This window comes from Pundamilia nyererei, unplaced genomic scaffold (assembly GCF_000239375.1).
Source record: "Pundamilia nyererei isolate P.nyererei 1_Seehausen unplaced genomic scaffold, PunNye1.0 scaffold00347, whole genome shotgun sequence".
NCBI classification, from domain to species: Eukaryota; Metazoa; Chordata; class Actinopteri; order Cichliformes; family Cichlidae; genus Pundamilia; species Pundamilia nyererei.
The window spans coordinates 123,531-143,725 of record NW_005187748.1 but is presented as its reverse complement, the minus strand read 5'-3'; the positions used below and the strand labels follow the sequence as shown (position 1 = coordinate 143,725).

The 20,195-nt window shown below is 42.5% G+C and overlaps 1 protein-coding gene across 3 annotated transcripts in view; it reads right to left on the bottom strand.

Annotated features, from left to right (window-relative positions):
• sgsm2 (small G protein signaling modulator 2) overlaps positions 1 to 20,195 on the bottom strand; it is a 102,296-nt gene that overhangs the window by 31,092 nt on the left and 51,009 nt on the right. For all 3 annotated transcript variants that reach the window (XM_013915684.1, XM_005752172.2, XM_013915685.1), the window contains one exon: positions 17,520 to 17,688. In XM_013915684.1, coding sequence (XP_013771138.1) covers positions 17,520 to 17,688 — 169 coding nt within the window. The remainder of the gene's footprint in view (positions 1 to 17,519; positions 17,689 to 20,195) is intronic.

Sequence of the window (20,195 nt, the reverse complement as noted above, 5' to 3'; positions counted from 1 at the left end):
CACACACACACACACACACACACACACACACACACACACACACACACACACACACACACACACTTCTACAAGCTAATGAGGATGCGTTTGTGTGTCTGTGCTGAATGTGGCTCGGCTGCCAGTCACGATGATAGCAATCCCCCAGTGAGTGTGTGTGAGTGCGTGTGTGTGTGTGTGTGTGTGTGTGAGACCGAGAGAATAGCGTTCTTCTTCCAGCTGCTCTCTTCGGGGCTCGCCACAGAGGATCATTTGCCTCACTCTATCGTCACAGACGTCTGCTTCACTACATCCATGAATCTTCTCTCAGCTTCCTCTTTTCCTCCTGCCTGGCATCTTTTGTCCAGTATTTCCTGTGTCCTTCCTCTGCACATCTCCAAACCATCTCCACCTTGTCTCTCTAACTTTGTCTCCAAACTGCCTAACTCAGAGGTTCCCAAAGTGTGGGGCCCGCCCCCTAGGGGGCGCAGAGCCATTGCAGGGGGGGGCGTGGTGTGAAAAAACAAACAAACAAAAAAAACAAACGCTTGGACACTGCTAGCATCATGGACAGGTTTTTGACGGGGCTCCCACACAAACGCAAAGCAGGAGATGTGCCAAGGTAGGTCTCTGTGACAGAATTAGTTTTCCCTGTCGGGAGCAGTGCTGGGCTCTTCAGATCACGGACAAACAGGATCCCACATTCTTGATTTTTAGTTCACAAACACTTGTTTTAATGACTCACTACTCCTGACATTTTGGAGATGTTTGCTCTTTATACAGTAAAGTTACAGCGGTACACAAATAACATCAGGCTGATCCTGCCACGATTTGTCCCCCGGTTCAAATCACAGACAAACAGGATCCCACAGCTGTTTATGTTTTTAAACCCATTTTGCACAGAGAGGCATTTTTTGAAAAATGTATTGATGCAATGTTGAATATTATCACACAGGGAAAAAACTACATGTAAATTAATGACACTGTGACGCCTCTGCCTTTGTAAATGGAGGGACAGTAACTGCGTGTAAAACCTGCAGACAGTCAGATTAACAGCATTTCGTCTCTGTCATTCTGCAATTCATCTCATGTAAACAATAACGTGGCCACAGCGTGACGTGAAAAAGGCTCATACCTTTGACGTTGCGTAACGAACTCTGTATTCCTCGTCCACACGTAAACGCAAAAAAGGAGTTTTAAAAAATCTCCGTTTTCGGTGATTCGAAACGCCGTTTACATGGACGAAACAACTGCGTGTTCAAAAATACCCGTGTAGGTGTGGACGTAGCGTAAAAGAGTTGGTAGTTTATTCTATTACTACCTGTAATTTATTGCAGTTTACTTTTATTTGCTTAATTACATGAGCGCACCGTTTTTTTTAGCTCCCCCAAAACAAAACGAAATATTAAAAAGAAAAACATTTGAAGTAATATTTGATTGTTATTATAATTAGGCCTTTAAATGGACTAAAGATTGGCACCAACCTTCATTTCGATCGCCTTTTTTTTTTTTTTCCAGGACCAGAAAATGGTCTCCAGGCGGCAAATGCTCCTCCTCTAGGCCGAAATAAGTGCATCCTCCCGGGGTAACTCGCGACGATGACCGGGGCATGTTGCGTCGGACTCCTTTTTCCAGCACACACGTCCGGTACCACGTGACAACAAATACATCATTTCCTGTTGATTAAAAAAAAATGCACCCTCTCATCACCCTAGGGACCGAAAATGGTCCCGCCCGATCAGCGGGCGAAGCCGCTGCTGCACGCCGGAAATGAGGCTTCGTTCCCCGCAGGTCTGTCCAAGCAGCCCGCTGTTTTCCAGCAGGGGTCAAATGTGAAGCAAGGGCGCCACCCGGTGGACAAATAAAAAAATTACAACTCTAAGGCCAGTACTGCAAACGGAAACGGAAACATAACCGATCACGATCGATTTGACCGTAATTTATTTGCCGTGAAAAATAGCGTTTATAATGGGTTTCAATGGGGCCCAAAACGGTCCCTAGGGTGTCAAGTGTGAGTATTTTTGCTGCTAAGCTGTGTTAGGCTGATGTAAGAAAATCAGACTGAAATTTTGAATTTTTCCAAAAACGAAACCGGGTGGCAAGTTTGGCTATATTACACCCAACACAGCGGAAATGGCGTCCATACGAATAAAAAAAGTGGCAGAAAAAGAGAATTGTTTACAATAAGTTTAAGGTGTGAAATAAACTGCAATGGAGCAAAATATGGGCGTGTGTGGTTGGAGGATGTGTTTGCGTGGTGGGGGGGTGCGAACATTTTCCTTGTGAAACAAAGGGGGGCCTAGCAAAAAAAGTTTGGGAACCACTGGCCTAACTCAAGCTGTCTTTGTGATGTGCTCATTTATAATCCTGTCCATCCGGGTCACTGGCAGGATGGCTGTAGCGCAGTAGTTTGATCCCTGTCTATATGCCAAATATCCTTGGGCAAGGTACGAACTTCAAGTTGCTCCCCGATGCATCCATCAGAGCATGAATGTTAGGTAGAAAACAATTCAATTCAACTTTATTTATATAGTGCCAAATCACAACAAAACCGCCTCAAGGCGCTTTATCTTGCACAGTAGATCGTACAATAATAGATACAGCAGAAAGTGCTTGTGTGATTGAGTGCTTTAAATGCTCACAGAGTAGAAAACCACTATACAAGAAGCAGACTCCAGACCGTAACATCTGCCACCTCCAGATCGACCTTCTGTCTTATTCCCAGTACTACTGTCTCCAAACCATCACTTGTAAACCTTCCCTTTCACTCTTTCTGCTTTCCTTCTGTCACAAATCCTCCCTGACACTCATCTCCAGCCACTCCACCCTGCCTACACTCTCTTCTTCATCTCTCTTGTGCACTTTGGATTCTGTCCAGTCCAAACTGGGACCTGGTTTCATAGTAGAGGCACCTGAAAGCCGAAGGCTCTGCTATGATATTCAAGACTTTGTATGTGAGGAGAAGGATTTTAAATTTGATTCTGGGTTTAATGGGGACCCAGTGCTCTCTGTTTCCAGCTTCTGGTTAAGCTAAAGGAGTTTTTAGAGCTGCCAGATTATAATGAATCATATACGTCCAGCCTAGAAGTAATAAATGCATTAGCTAGCTTTACTCTGAGACTGACATGAATAATTTTGTGATATTGTGCAAATAAATGAAAGCAGTCCTACATGTCTAACTCTTATGGTAGCTTCCTTTTAAATGGAGAGAAGCAACAATGTAGAAAAACACATAAAATTAAAAATGCATTAAATGAAATAAGTATTTGATGCCCAAGCAAAACATGACTTAGTGCTTGGTTTGAAACTGTTGCTAGCCAGTGTTAAGACGTTTGTTGCACACATCTCAGGAGGGATTTTAATGCACTCCTCTTTACAGAAACTCAAAATCATTGAGGTTTCTTGGCTGCTGCTCATCTCGAAGTTTCAGCCTCCACAGATTTTCTATCCAGTCTTTAAGTGATGACGTGACGAATTCTGCTTCCGGGCCCAAAGTAGTCTGCATTTAAGAAGGTTGTTGTGTTTTTAACATGTTTTAATGCTTTGTATCTTGTTCTATTTAATCTCAACAAGCCCCTAAAAACAGTCAGTGATCACTGTCGGCCTCTCTCGGTTTTTATTACCGCTCATCATTTTAAAGCTCAGCTTTTAAACCCTTACGATGTAACTACAGCCCATGCTGCGGTATATTAATGACTAATGATGGATTATCTCAGTTGTTCTCCTGACTGACGTTTGGTCCGTTTACAGCATCCTGCCATGCGATTGCATTTGTCTCTAACCATGAAGAACCTTCACGTTAACTTTTATTGAGTGGAAAAAAGTAAGCATTCATCCTCCAGCTTCACTGTTTATGTTATGTTAACATAACTTTGTCGCGCTAGCGGTCACGTAGCACATGATCATTATATACCAGCTAGCCCAACTTCAGTAACCCTAAAAACATCACTGCTGTTTAGTTTTCTGTCTTCATTTATGTTGGAAGTGATAGCAGAGCTGTACGTTTTAATTCTTTCAGAAATCTCTCAGTCAGAACATGCTACATCATGCTTAGGTGGAAACTAGTGAGCTAACTTCCTGCTAACTTCATCTCCGTTAAATATCATAAATTCCATTTTCATGGATGCCTGGATGTTAAACTTAATTGTTACACCTGGTAGAGCAGAACGCTGATCATTTTATTAAAGATGAAAGACTTCGGTGATGCTGCTGTGATTGTGTGACTCAGGGCCCAGACATGGCTAATAACGTCAGACTCAAAGACCGCATAGGAGTGAGATCTGGACTGATGACCTTAATGTTCATACTTTGGCAGCACGTTTTGGTTAAGTATTATTCCCATTCATGGCCTGGCTTCAGATTTCTGGCAGAGGGAAGGAAGTTCTTGTCCAAGATTTTGCAGAATATGGCCCCATCCATTGGCCTCATAATGCAGTGAAGTCATCCTGTTTCCGTAACAGATGCACACAGGAGCTTAAGTTAATTCCAAAGAGTTCGGTTTTGGTTCCATCTAACCACAGCACTTTGCTTCAAGCCTTCTCTGAGTCGATGAGATGTTCACTGGCAAACTTCAGACATGTTCTTGATGCTCTCAGATCATTAACAAGCTCCTCACGTGGAGTTTTGGGTTGATCCACCAGCTTTCTCATCATCATCCTCATAGCAACCATCAGGCTAACTCATAGTTATGCACTGGTCAGTGAAATCTTACACATACTATTAATGTGCAGTAGCAATTAGTAGCAACTTATTACTCCACCTTCTTGTCTAAAGATATACATTTAGGCTCTGCAAAAATCCTGCTGGTTGCAGTCAAAATACCAAACTCGAGAATGAAAACCGTGTGTGACAAACCATGTCTATCCAAAGACTAACGGTGTTGCTGACTGAATGCGAGTATAACATTACCCCACTGTGCATGCATTATTCATAAGCCATCAGGCTATTATGCATTTAATGTGGATGTGTTGCCTCAAAGCATCTTCTCTCATAAGTGTAATTTATTTGTAGTTTCAGGAGGTTTGATTTACTGTGTAAATGTCCTTTCTGAAAACATGGCTGCCCACACAGTGCTGTCTCTCCTTCGTCTCTAGGCTTTACACATTCTAAAATGTCAACAAATAACTGATTTGATTACAGTGATCAGAAACGGTCTTAAGAATGCTTAAATGTAAGGTGCTTTTAGTCAGGGAGGGTAAAATTCTGGAAATACACAGAGAGAAGAGATACCACAAATCTGACAAAGCACTCCACATTTTTTTTATCTGTAGAAAAATATTTTAGCTTAGCCTAATACTGACATACAGAACACGTTAACAGTAGCACTCACCTGTTTACCTGCTTCAGACTTGGCATTTTTACTGACATTGATTTATTATGTTTTTTGTATCCCTGTGGTGACTTCCATTTCATGTGTGTCACGGCTGGGCCAGCAGTCGTGTAGTGGAATGAAAAGGACCCAAAATGCAGGCAACTGACTGATGAAGTGTGACGTTTATTTACAAGGTGGGATAGTGGCAAGCAAGCAGTGAGGCATGACAAAACAACTGAAGAAACCTAAACTGGGAGAACTAAACAACAAACCTGAGAGCATACAAAAGTGGTGCGGGGCAGGAACGAAACACAGACCGACACCCACAAGGTAATCGGGTAATCACACACAGGAGGGGAGAACAGCTGAACCTAATACACACAATGACTGGAGGACACAAGCTGAACACAATGACAACAGACACAGACCTTCAGAATAGAACAGGAAATCCAGAACACGAGCCTTCAAAGTAAAGCAGGAAACACACAGACTGATTTACAACACAACACGGGGACATAGGGTTGCCAACTCCCTGAAAAAAAAAAAAAAGGACGCCTAATTGGCCAGGGCTGGGCGACCCGATTGTCTTCACCCTTCCCAGTGTGGGGAATTTCTTAGCTCTTGTTTTTGTGTGTGTAGTTATTTTTTTAACCATTTGACAAAGTGCATACCCTTTTCAGCTCAATACTTTTGTTTCTAAATACGGAACGATTCTGTTTTTCAAGGGACGGTTGGCAACCCTACGGGGACATGAACAGAGCACCGAGGACAGACACAGGTAGGGCTGATAAAACACTGAACTTCCGGTTCAACCCTAAACTAATACAAAATCAGAATAAACACAAGGCCCAAAAATGAACTTCAAGGAAACACAAAACGCTGGGTCAAACTGACCCAGGACCATGACAATGTGTAGGATAAAAGCTACAAATAAAGCGAGACATCATCGTTTGTCTCTCCTTTTGAGTACATTCACTAACATTACTGTATTCATAAATCACTCATCCCAGATTGTAACCATCAAAACTCTTAATCGTTAATCCAAAACTAAACAGGCTGTGAAAAAGTAGGACTCTCACACACACACACACACACACACACACACACACACACACACACACACACACACACACACACTAAGTGTATCCATACAGCTGTCTAGTTGTCATAGCACAAACTTTACGTGCATGTGATGTGTTTAGGAGAATCTATAATAACATGGCTTACGCTCTGACCCATCAGGCACTCGATTAGCCGACTTAGAATTCAAATGGTTCCCAAGCATCTTTGAACCAAGCAGTGACTGCTGAAGCTGAAAAATGAAGTCAGGGGAGAAGTTCCAAAAACTGCAGAATCCCATGGAATGAGCATTACCAATAACCAGTGTTAGGTAAGTTACTTTAAATTAGTAACTTAGTTACATGACTAGTTACTTCCATCAAAAGTAACTTAGTTACTTCAAGTTACTCGTTACTTTCAGAGTAACTAGTTACTAGGGAAAGTAACTTTGGTTTTACTCAGAATTCTCTTGTTAATGTGTTGCTTCCATAACTAGATACCCAGCAAGACTGCCAGTCTTCTAGCTTGCTTACTTGCCACAGTGCACTGTGCCACCTACCAAAGGAAAAGATAATGTGCATATTTCCACGAGAGAAATCCCACGCCTGATTCTATCCTATCTTTTTACATCCAACACAAAAACTGCAGTTGTGGTGCTTTGATTGTACTCAGAACTCGGAAATTCTGCCTTCTGAATAGGAAGATGTAGGTAACACCAGACTGCAGATGAGCTGCTTACAGGGCTGGACTGGGACAGAAAATCAGCCCGGGCGTTTTGACTAGAGACCGGCCCACCATTATAGGAAAAATCATAAAGCCTTTGAATGAAAACAAACACTGTTGTGACAGTGATGTGCACAGTTCTGATGGTATATATCTATCAATCGTTTGTTGCAAGACTCAGATAATTATTTAATAAAAGTGAGACATTTTAAATGAGAATAAGAAAGAAAAGTATTTCTTTGTGCCCCCCTCTCCCTGTTAATGCCCTATGTGGCCCCCTGGCAACACTTTGCTAGACCCGCCCCTGCACAGTTACCAGCTGTCAGCTACTTAAAAAAGGATCCTGGGGTTATTTGTCTCTCAGAAACAGCTCATAACTTCAACTCATCCATGTCACCTAAAAGGTAAACCTGTTTCTCCATCACAGCTCTGATGATCCAGTAAGGACGTCTCCTGGTTTCATCTTCATGTTTCCCTCTCACCAGATAACCAAACCGACATCATGACCAGCAGCTTTACAGCTGTGGCTCCAGCAAACGTCAGCTGATACTAGAAATTAATATTAAATAAATTCTAACAACAGCTGATCAAGCTTAAACGTGCTGCTCCTGTTTAGCGCGACATCTGCTGGTTTCCTCTTTCTGGCGCAAATTGTTCTACCTGAACTAGAGAAGCTTGTGTTAAGTGCTAAACCGTGTGGTTCTCCGAATGATGTCGTTCCACCCCGTTTTCTGAAAGAGGTGTTTCCTACTGTTGGACCACATATTTTAAACATAATCAATACCAGCCTCTTATCAGGTCAAGTACCAAGTGAGTTTAAGCATGCAGTTATTCATCCCTTACTTAAGAAGCCAGGCTCAGATATTTCAGTAATGTCAAATTTTAGACCCATCTCTAAACTTCCTTTTCTGAGTAAGATCTTGGAAAAGGTTGTTCACACTCAGCTGATGGATTATCTAAACAACTCTCAAATGTTTGAAGTTTTTCAGTCTGGCTTTAAGCCGTTTCATAGCACAGAGACAGCTCTCATAAAGGTTATGAACAATATTCTGGTAGCGACAGACTGTGGTAAACACGTAGTGCTTATACTACTAGATATGACTGCTGCATTTGACACAGTGGATCACGACCTGCTGATCTCTCGATTACAGCTTTGTGTGGGCATTTCTGGCTTGGCACTCCTGTGGATAAAATCATATCTCTAAAACAGGAGCTTCTGTGTTAAGTTGGGCTCGTCATCGTCCTCTGTGGCCCCTCTGCCGTGGGGTGTACCACAGGGATCTATTCTTGGGCCATTACTGTTTTCATTGTCTCTCCTGCCACTGGGTGCGATCTTTTGTGAACATAAAGTCTCATTTCATCTATATGCTGATGATTGCCAGCTTTATTTTCCTTTCAGTCGTTCTGATAGCTCTCCAATTAGACTCCTGCTTGATTGTCTTAGTGATGTTAAGTCATGGATGGTTCAAAACGTTTTAAATTTTAACGAACGTAAAACAGAAGTAATTCTGTTTGGCCCGAATCGTTCCTCTGATATCCCTGATGTTGACCTTGCTGTTCTGACCCCTCACCTGAAGAGCTCGATTACCAATCTTGGGTTAAAAATCGACTCTGCACTTACCTTTGATGGCCACGTGGTGAAATCGTCATTCTATCAACTCCGGCGTCTGTCGAAGGTTAAACCTTTTCCTTCAAGGCGTGACTTGGAGACTGTTATCCACGCTTTTATAACCTTTTAACAGGGGTTGGACCGGGCACTCTGACACGCCTGTAACTAGTCCAGAAATACTGCGGCACGGTTTTTATCTGGTAAAAGGAAATTTGAGCACATTACTCCGGTTCTGGCCTCCCTGCACTGGCTTCCAATTGAATTTAGGATTCATTTTAAAGTTCTTTTATTGGTTTTTAAATCTTTAAATGGTCTGGCACCTGCGTATTTGTCTGATTTGCTGAAGCCCTATGTCCCCATTCGTTCGCTCCGGTCAGCTGAGCAGCTGTTGCTCTCAGTCCCCAAATCACGGTTGAAACTGAGAGGAGACCGAGCGTTCTCTATCGTGGCTCCTAAGCTGTGGAATAATCTTCCTCTTCACATTAGGCGATCGACATCAGTGATGGTTTTTAAATCCAGATTGAAAACGCATTTTTATTCACTGGCTTTTGATTCAGTGGTTGACTGACTTGTATTTTAATGTTTTCGCTAGTTTATTATTTTATCGTATTTATTATTCTTATGGTATCTATTATGTTTCTGTTGTTCAGCACTTTGGTCAGCCGTGTGTGTTTTTAAAGTGCTACATAAATAAACGATGATGATGATGATGAAAGTGGACGATAAACAAACAAGAGAGAAAAGCCGATCAGCTGATCATTGATCAGTTTCATGATTGAAGTAGAAACAGGAGAGGGAGGGGGAGAGGATGAGAGAAGAAGAGGCAGCTGTGCAGCGTAAACACAGAATAACTCCAGCTTTGTGTCTTTTTCATTGTAGCTGAAGTCCGGGACAAACTGTTCCTTTTCACCTCAATAAGAAACGCTAATATTTCTCTGAATACGAGACGATTCCATTTTTTACGGGACGGTTGGCAACTCTAATAATTAACCTTATGAACAAAATAAAGTTCAACATCAGTAACATAGCACCACCCAGCTGTATAGAAACTCCGTCATGCTAGCTAGCACGCAGTACGAAAAAGTCAGCACAACGAAAATAATCTCCACCTAAACTTGGTTCATATCTGACCCAGATGGACTGCAGGTCATAACTTCTTACCTGAAGTTCAGTTCACCTGATACTCGGACCAGCAGCGCTTCGGGTCTCTCCTCTTGCCTCCCCTTCCCTCATCCACCTGCTGCCTCCACCACTTGCTAATGTTATTGAATCTGTGGAAGCTCCGCGATAGCCTCCACAAGAAGTAACGAATAACGACCCTATCTAAATCCCAGTATTGAGTAACGCGTTCCCGGTTTTGGCATAATAACTAGTTACCGTGCTCGTTACCACAATAATAACATATTTACTGTAACGCGTTAGTCCCAACACTGCCAATAACATTATTAAAAAGCATGTTCACAGCCTGGTTCAGAATCTGCTTTGGACACTTCTTTTCATCTGCACTAATAACTGCATGTGTGAGTTGCACCCGTAGAGTTTATGAATGGCAACAAAGCTGATAGCTTATCACAGTAGTGACAGAAGGATGGTTGTAAAACAATAAATCATAAAGAGAAAGCATCGAGGCAGGTTGTCCACTGTAGTCTGTGACACACAGAAGTCAAACCCCTCATGCTCTGCTGTAATTACTACTCACTTCACCCCCATAACTCTTTAGTCCACTGTTGATCTCTGCTCATATTCTTTCTCTGGCCTCTCGTTTCCCATCATGCTCAGTGATTCTTTCACCGCCAGTGGGCCAAACCATGTTGCCATGGCAAACAGGGTAAATGAGAGATGGAGCCCTGAGGTAGGATGACAGAGAGCATTGTCTGGGAGTGTGTGTGTGTGTGTGTGTGTGTGTGTTCGTTCTGAGTGTGCTTGACTGGATGTATGGATTCTAGCACAGGGATGTGATTTGTGCAAACCACATTTACACACAACAATAGGCTTTAATGTTGTGTGCAGCCTCTCGGGAGGGAAAAGGCCGACCAGATGTGACAGATGAATGAGAGACACTACGCTGATATGAAGACGCAGCGCTGAGCACCCAGTGTACCCAAACACATTTAACTCAGCTTTACATCAAATAACGCAGCCATGTCGCAATGATGTTGTGGTTCACATTCTGCCTGCACATAGTTTATGCAAATATGGAGGTGTGTGTGTGTGGTAGCCATGTGGTACAATTAATGACCAAGCAAACAGCTCAGCTAGTACTTCTGCGCCTGTAGATGAAGCAGTTTATCATAGTCTGTATCTGCAGGCACACATGCAGAAAGATGCAAGTAATCCTCACACACACATGCACACCTTAATGCAGACCTGAGGCTTATCACGGTGTGCACACAGACCATTCATCCTTAGCAAACACTCAACTGAGCTGATATTGTGTCTGCTGGTGACAGACACTGGAGATATATCTCCAGTTGTGTGTTTTACAAAAACTGGAAGGCATTTGGACGTCCTAGTGGACCTTTGTGCTTTTGATGACGAATTTTATGGCTCTAGAACCCAACCGGGCCCAGGTGGACGTTATGAAGATAGTGAAACTTTAAATCATAAATATGGACTAACAATAATGCAACAGTAGCCTTTGAAGTGAAAACACCTAATTTAACAAGTTCAATCAATAAGCCCAGAATCGATGGAATCAGGCAGATGTTGTCAATAATTTAAAATGCTACTGCACATCTTTTAAAAATCTCACAATTAAAAAAAACTACAAGCAAATTCTTCTGTCTACCATTATGACTTAAATATGCTAATATGGACAAACTAGCTCATACACAGCATCACCCAGCAAACAAAAGTCAAAGTAGAGAGCACCTGCAAAAAGATGGCAAAAACCTCCTCCTCCACCAATGCACCGAAGACCCCCGGGCTTGGGCAGGGCCCCAGTGCATGCACCAACCACGGCCCAAACCCCCCAGGCCCAACCAGAACCCTAATTTGAAGGCGTAGTGCCCCCAGAATCTCAAGTCTCCAAGCCCACCCTGGACCTGCCAAGGAGCAGAGCGGTGACCAGGCCTGTAACCCCAGCGGCGGCAGCCGCCAGAAAAACACCACCCAAGAGTCACCAAAGCCCCATTCTGGTCAGAACCACAGCTCCTGCACAGAACCCCCCAAGAAACCCACCCCTAGGCAACCGCCAGACCCCCCAAGTCCGTACGCCCCCCTAACCCCACTAGGTGATGGAGCGATCAAAGGAACCCAGAGAGATTGATCTGATGTGGCGGCAGAGGCTGTCTCAAGGCTAATATGGTCCAGCAAAAGAGCTCCATATCGGTTAATACTAAGATTATTTTTGTTTTTCCCCTTCATGGGGACAGTCTTCTTAGCAATGTGGTGGTACTGCGATGAACACAGTACACACCAACGTTTCAAATGCAGGTTTGACAGGTTTGTGAGTGTACACTTTATCCAAAACCTAGTGACGGTTTACTCATGTTTGTTATTGGGTGAGTGTGGCGTGTTGTATAGAGCACTTTGAGTAATCTGGGAGAGTAGAAAAGCGTTATTCAAGAATCAGTCCACTCACTCTCTAAACAGAGTTTCGTCATGTTACTTTTGCATTATTACATTCTGGCACATGTTCTTATTACATGGCTTGATTAAGGCCCACATTAGGCTGACATCTGGGGCCAGAGCTGAAACTGTTCTGGGCCAGCACAGGGCCACCAGTGCATCTGCAACTGGCCTTGTGCTGGCCCATGTGTGGGCCACCTCTGGCAAACCAGGTCTGGGCCACCAAAGGGCCGTCATTCTTTGCGGTATGTGGGCCTTGTGTAGGCACATTGTGTAGTCCAGATCCGGGCCATACCAATTTTGCTATGTGGGTACCAGAGGGTACTGCATGGTGCTGCAGAATGCTGTGGTAGTCCTTTTGGTTCAGGGTGCCTCTGTACAAGTCACCCACCCTGGATCCAGAAAAACAGCCCCAGACCATCACACTTCTTCTTCCATGTTTGACAGTTGATGATACACACTGTGCAACCATCCTTTCACCTACTTGACGGCGTACAAAGATTCTACAAAAATCCAAATTTTGATTCATCAGTCCATAATACCTTCTTCCAGTCTTCAGTAGTCCAATGGCGGTGTTTCATGGCCCAAGCAAGCCTCTTTGTCTTATTCTGATGTCCTAGCGATGGCTTTCTTGCTGCAACTCATCCTGCCCATAGTTTGTGGGTGTGTGTAGTTAATGTTGAACGCTGCATTTGACGCTCAAGTGAATGAGAAAAAACACGTCGATCGGTTGTAAGAAAGTGTGGCAGTATGTTCAGTTCAGTTCAGTTCAGTTCATTTTTATTTCAAACATTTCAAACATGTGCCTTCACAATCATTACAAAATATCATTCCATTATTTGTTTGAAAAGGAGTAGGCTGAAGTATTTACTTATTTGTCCCTACCCCCTCAAGTTTTACCTCTCATTCATTTAATTTTTTTTTGTCTTAAATTAAACAAACAACATATGAAACATATGAAGTAAAGCAAAACAAAACATACATAAATCAAAAACAAGAAATTAGCAAACCCCACCACAGTATAGTTTCTTTCATATGAAAAATACAGAATGTGTATATTTGCAGATACACAAGTTATGGAAAAACAACAAACCAAAACAAAACAAAAAAGAACCGCAACACCATTACCAGCAACATTACCGTCCTGGGTTAACCCCGTTTTCTTCATTCTTATACTTATTTAAAATTAGGTTTTTATATTTTACTTTAAACTGTTTTATGTTTTGACTGTCTTTTATTTCTTCTGTTAGACTGTTCCATAATTTAACTCCTGCAATTGAGATCGACATAGTTCTTAAAGTTGTTCTAGCACTTTGTATTTTTAAATTCCATTTCCCTCTTAAGTTATACCCACCTTCTCTTTCTATGAACAATTTACAGATTTCTTTGGGAAGCAATTTATTTCTTACTTTATACATTATTTGCGCTGTTTTAAGCTTCACCAAGTCTTGGAATTTGATAGCTTGCATTTTGACAAAGAGTGCATTTGTATGGTCCCTGTACCCTACATTATTTATTAATCTAATGGCCCTTCTCTGTATTATAGTTATTGTTTGTGTGTTACTTTTGTATGTGTTTCCCCAGACCTCTACACAGTAGCTCATATATGGCAGTAGTAAAGCACAGTATAAAATGTGCAGTGCTTTCTGATCCAACATACGCTTTGCTTTCCCCAGGACGGCAATGCCCCGTGCCAATTTCCCCCGAACATAAGTAATGTGTGGCTTCCAACAGAGCTTGTGGTCAATGATCACCCCAAGAAATTTTATTTCATTTACTCTTTCTAAATATACATTGTCAACACATATTTCTACTTCGATGTTTTTCTTTTGGTTTCCAAACAACATAAATTTGGTTTTATCTAGATTCAATGATAATTTATTTATATCAAACCACTTCTTTAATATCGTTAATTCCTGTGTGATCATCCCCAAAACCTGTGGCAACTCCACACCTGAACACAGTATATTTGTGTCATCTGCAAATATTACAAACTTTAAAATCTCCGATACTCTGCAGATATCATTTAAGTACATAATAAACATTTTTTGGACCCAGTACTGAACCTTGAGGTACTCCACAAGCTATATCCATCAAATTAGATTTATATTCATTTATTTGTATGTAGACCCGAGTGGTGTTTGGTGTTGTCTGATTATATGTGTGCACATTAACTTATATGATGTAGTGGATGTGGTGACACTGAGTGTGTATCTGCGTGATCGTGGTGTGCAAATGAAATTATCTTTGTGTAAAGACCGAGGGTGCAGAAGCAGAAAAACAAGAAAGAAAACTAATTGGGGGGACGTTGGGGTTGAGAAGGAGTGAAAAGAGTACACTGTTTGTAACTAAGTAGGAAAACAGCTGATCTGTAGAGTGAGGGAAGAGAAAAGGAAGAAGAACATGCAAAGGGCCAAGAGGCAGAGATGAAAGGGAAACTCGAAGGAAAACAAGAACATAGTAACCGTCACGTTTACGCTGCGGTGACTGAGGGTGATTGATCTGTTATGACGTCACGTTGCATTAACAAATTGACATGAATAAGCTAGACAGATAAGGGAAGAGGAGGAGAGAAAAAGGCAGTGCATTCTCATCTGGAGTGGCGTTAATACAACCAGGGAGAGGTGCTGGGGTCGCGACTCTTCACCGTCTCCTCATGAAATCTTTGAATTTGGCCACAACAGGTCGCGGTCTCCTGGCTCCCTGCGATGAACACGGTGGAAGGTGATGTTCTTTACAGTGTCTTCCCGAAGCTTCAGGTGGGTCTTCATGAAGGTTTTAATGGTAACTTTTGCTCCTCAAAAGTTACCTGAAGGTAATCTCTCATGCTACGGGCCTGGAGATCGATGACACTCTCTTTTATTTTTTTATTTTCTTCAGCTGGGTCACATTCTCAGTTAGACAAGTGACAAAGTCCCACAGCTGAAACCTGAAAGCTGGACAGTCGCTTATCGATTGAGTCCAGTATTTGTTCAACTCTGAGCCACCATTCGCTTTTCCCCGCCAAGTCTCCAGGTGTCTGACATCACCTAGACCTTTGCCATGGAAGATTATCTGGTTTCACCTGATTAGTACTCTAAGCTATCAGGGCAGAACAATTACATTCTCTTCCACTAGAGGGCAGTACAACTACCTGCTCTAATTAAATGGTGCCAACTGCCAGTAAAACAGGAGAAGATGAAGAAGAATTTATGTACCGTATTTCCTGGACTACAAAGCGCACCTGAATATTAGCCGCACAAGCTAAAATCAGGGGAAAATCCTGTTTTGTACATACATTAGCCGCACCTGACTAAAAGCCGCAGGTGTTTCAATGTTGACTTATCATATGTAAGAGAATATGCACAAAGCGAATTGTCAGGAAAGAGATGGCTGTTTGGAGACACACCCCTTTTATTAATATTTTGAAAAACAAGTTATGGGTACATATTTGCATAACTTTTTAGGTATATGTACAAGTAGCGGTAATTACAAGTACGAAACATGTACTGTGCTTCATAAATGAGTAACAAATGTAGTACATAACAATAACCTACAGCACACCAGAGAAATAGATCCGGACTACCTTTCAGGCTCAGGTGCAGTGACACGGCTTCAACAAGAAGAAAAGTCAGTCATTCACCACCATCTTTCTCTTCTTCCTGCGCACTGAAACCACCAAAGTCCTCTCCTCCAGTGTCGGAGACGAACAGGTTCAGGATGGCTACATCATCCACTCTCCGCTTCTTTCCTTTGTTGTCACTTTCAAAACCAAACAAATCCTCGTTGTCAGTGTCGGAGTCGAACATCCTCAGAAGGGCCGTGGCGGTGTCCTCCTCTCCATCATGCAGCAGTCCAGCCCTTCGAAATCCGTTGGTGATCATGGATGTTTTCACACTTTTCCACGCTGTCAGATTCCACCGGTGGAGTTGAGCATAACTTGCTTTTCGCAAGTTTATCGGCGCTCGTCATCCACGCCTCCCGCTGAACACATAGCGCTACTTTGAAGTTTTTTTTTCGCGCTACTTGTACGGCACTATGTTGCCTGGCGGACGGACACGTGACCAACATACCACTCTTGAACCCCGATACTTTGTGTCTGATCACATGTCCTTCCGCCAGGCAACGTAGTGCCGTACAACAGCGGAACAAACAAAACAAATCGTCTTACGATATGACAAAAATCACGGACAATCCTTAGAAAAGCCGCACCTGACTAAAAGCTGCAGGGTTCAAAGCTTGTGCAAAAAGTAGCGGCTTATAGCCCGACAATTACGGTAATAGTCATTTGAAAAGGAAAAAGTCAGTCTGACCTTGGTCCTGGACCGAGAGGAAGGCCGAGCATGAATAGTGATCATAAGAAAGCAAAAAAGGTAAACTGGGGACAATCCGAGCTAACTCCGCTATGCCTGGTGTGCTGTGTGGTTTTTCTAATGTGAAACATGCTGTGGCTCCAAAAGGTTGGAAATACTGACCTAGAGCATTTTCATGCACTGTGTCTGAGATTAGAGACGTTTTTATACCCAAATTTGAGCCTGGTGGACGCTGAGAAGTCAGAAATGAAACAAGCATATTCATTCATTCGTTTTTTTCTGTACAGGAAAGCGAGTCAGTAATTATAATTTGCCATCTTAATCAAAACATAATAATTTGCTTGGATGGACAACATTATATAATAAAAATAATTTTATTTTATCATTAAAATATCATTCCAATTAAAGAACATGCAAACACTGGTGCATTCGGCATCACAGAAGCATTAATGTTAATTTAGGGCAGCTGTTGCAATAACTTGGATGATTTTTGTGTGATTTCTTTATCGCTATCATAACTAACACAGATCACATTTCTGTAATCTTCAGAGCAACAGCATCAACTGTGGGGAGACCTCGTTTGTCTGTTATTCTGTCCACCCTGTCTTAAAACTGTCTCTGCTACCACATTTATTGTCCCTTAATCATTTAAAGTTCAGGTGAATAATTAGGGCTACACTAACAGTCTTCTTATCCTCCTTCATAAATTGGGCTGAAATGGGGAACAGAGTCTCTCCCTTTCTAATTAAGACGACAGATTCACTCCGTTTGCACAAATGGTGGCGGAGTCAAGTACGGTCCTGCTGCTCTCGTCATAAAGTGATGAACTGAAACCTTAATGTGGAATCATGACAGGGGTTCGAAAAGCATTTAGTAAGCGATGCGTCATGGCTGCCTCGGGACAGATTTGGGTGAATTCAGCACAGCAGACAGTAAAAGCAAAGCAACAGGAGGGGTCGGCGACATCTGCGTGACCAACCTGGTAAGATCAGCCTGCTGCTGGAGCTGCTCCTGCACTTTACGGCAAACCTCGCCGGCGGTGTCGCAGACTTTGCCGACCTTGGTGAAGAGGGCTGCGATCTTGTCGCTGCGGAGAAACCCAGCAGCTCGTCTCTTCAGCAGGTGACCCAGGCAGGCCTCGACGGCAGCTGCAGGGACAGCAGGCAGCTGAGTTAATACTGACAAGGGCAGGAGAGCAACCAGAGGAAAGTATACACAAAGTGGAGGAGAAGAGATAACAGCTCAATTTTGAATTGAAGGAATCAGCAAGAAAGATGGAGACCGACATAATTATCACATTAAATGAAATAAAGCCTGAAAAGCTTGTGGTTAGCACAACCAAACACGCCAAATGGCTGAGACAATAGCATTTTTATCAGCTGAACACTGTTATAGTCTGTTCTAGTGTTTGTATCTCTACGCTATCCACTCGGTCTTGTAGCACTGAGCGCTGACGTGGCAGCACAGAGGAAGATTGTGCTCTTCCAACAAGAAATACAGTGTTTTAAAGTGTTAATGTATTTTTTTTAACTTTATGTACTTGATAAATCTTTATTGATTCACAAAACGAAAAAAAGCAGGACTGCAACAGCGACCAGGCTATCAAGGCAGTGGGTAGAGAGAACATTAGGGAGGTGGCTTGCTGTTAGCAATGCCTGTGAGTACACTGATTGTGGATTGTCTAATTACTACTGACTCAAACTTATTTGAACAGAGACAAACTTGTTTTTGAAAGAAAAGGCAGACAAAACCTCATTTTCACATTTTCCCACGAATGTGAGAAGTCGAAATGAAAGGAACCTGATGAGCACAAACATGTTCTGTTACAGTCGTGGAAAATTTGTCTTCTTTTGATTTTCCAATCAATGTGGAATTATCAAAGATTTTCCTCTGAACTGCAAAGTGGTAACTCTGCTAATTATTAAACATGCAGCTGGTTTGAGAATATAAAGCTACATGTGTCATTTCTCTGCAAGTGAGCTGCACAGCAGTGTTTATGTGCACATGGGTGCTGCTGCAGCTGACCTCTGATTTCCACCTGCAGGCTTTTATAGATAAAGTTATCAGTGAAACACCCTGACATATTTAGAGGGTTGCCGGCGGTAACCTCAGCGTGCAGCTGCAAGATGACTATGTGGAAGAACAAATGCATTACGAACAGGACATTAGTATATGAGCTGAGGCACAAGTACAGAAGGGCACTGACTCATATGCAGAAAATGAGGGAGAAATTGAGGTAAACAGTCTCTTCCTAGCGGTGACCCATCCATTAGCCGTCTCCCTCCCTCCCTCTGTAATTGCTGCATTAGTGCTCAGCCATAATGAGCTTTAGGGCTGATGTTGAAAGCAAGATTGTGACACAATTATTTCAGCCAAAGCAAACAGAGAATTTAGCTCGTACTTACTCGGAGACTGTTTTTAATACGCAGCATGTTTTATTAATGCACCGTTATTTCAAATAAAGGTGTCTGCAGATGCTCTGGATCCAAATGAGCTTCAGTGTATATATACAGAAGCCACAAAGATTATATTTATTAAAAAGCCCATCTGAAATATGTGATTCATGTCAGGTTTGTGCACTTGTGGTTCTCTGCTTGCTTTTGCTCTGTGAGCTGAATCTACCACATAATATTACAGACCGACAACAATGTTATTCTCTGCGATGCTGGGAAAAACCTGCTTTATGGGTGCAATCGTCTGCTTTTATTGCTACTCTAGGCACCTTAGAGGGTTGCTCAGAGGCTTGGAGATTTTCACTCACAAAGCTGTCTGTGCAGTACATTCACAGCAGCTTCTGTCTGGCAGATTAATACATTAGCCTCTGGGAACGTCTTGCTGGTAATACTTTCTCGTGTAAAACTGTCCTTTATCCTATTAGAAGAGGATCGCCAGGATTAGCAGCAGAAGAAGAAGTGAAGGTTTGCAGGGAGGGAATATTGATGCACGGTTGTTTCTGTGGAAACACAAGAATTGAGGACAGGATGCAAGCAGCTCTCCCACGGGAGGAACCGCACCCAGCATCAGCTCATCCTGCTGCCTCTCCTTACAACTGGCCTGTTAATTCATGTTCTGGGTGTCTGTGGCTCTGATGAATCATCAAATCCAAGCTATTACACAAATAATTAGCATCATTCTAGGGCTATGGAAGAAAACACTGTGAAATAAGTGCTGCTGGGACCACAGAGCAGCGGAAGCCTCGTTTCAATACTACCAAAACATGCTCGCCATGCAAAATGTTTTCATTTTGGTTTAAAACATTCGCCGAATCCTTCGAGTCGCCCCTTCGATACCTCTGCTGATAACTCTAGATTTATGACAAGCATAGCTGTGTGTGCTTTTTCAACGCCAGTTTAAAGATCCGGCTGTCCACGTTGGTCATTCAGAAATCCATCCTCCCGCATTATTAGAATATTTCCTAATATCAATGAAAAAGTATTTTAACATACAGAAATGACCAACAATGCACTAATTTACACACTTAGTATGTTGAGTCCATGAATTACTGGATCAGTGTGGCGTAACATGGAGCCAATAAGCTTGCAGCACTGTGTTGAGTCATGGACCTGCGTCTGAGGAACCCAGGTCCACGAGCAGATTTGGACTGATATTATATGCTATATGTATATTGAATGTATTGTGCTGCTGTCCCTTGTTT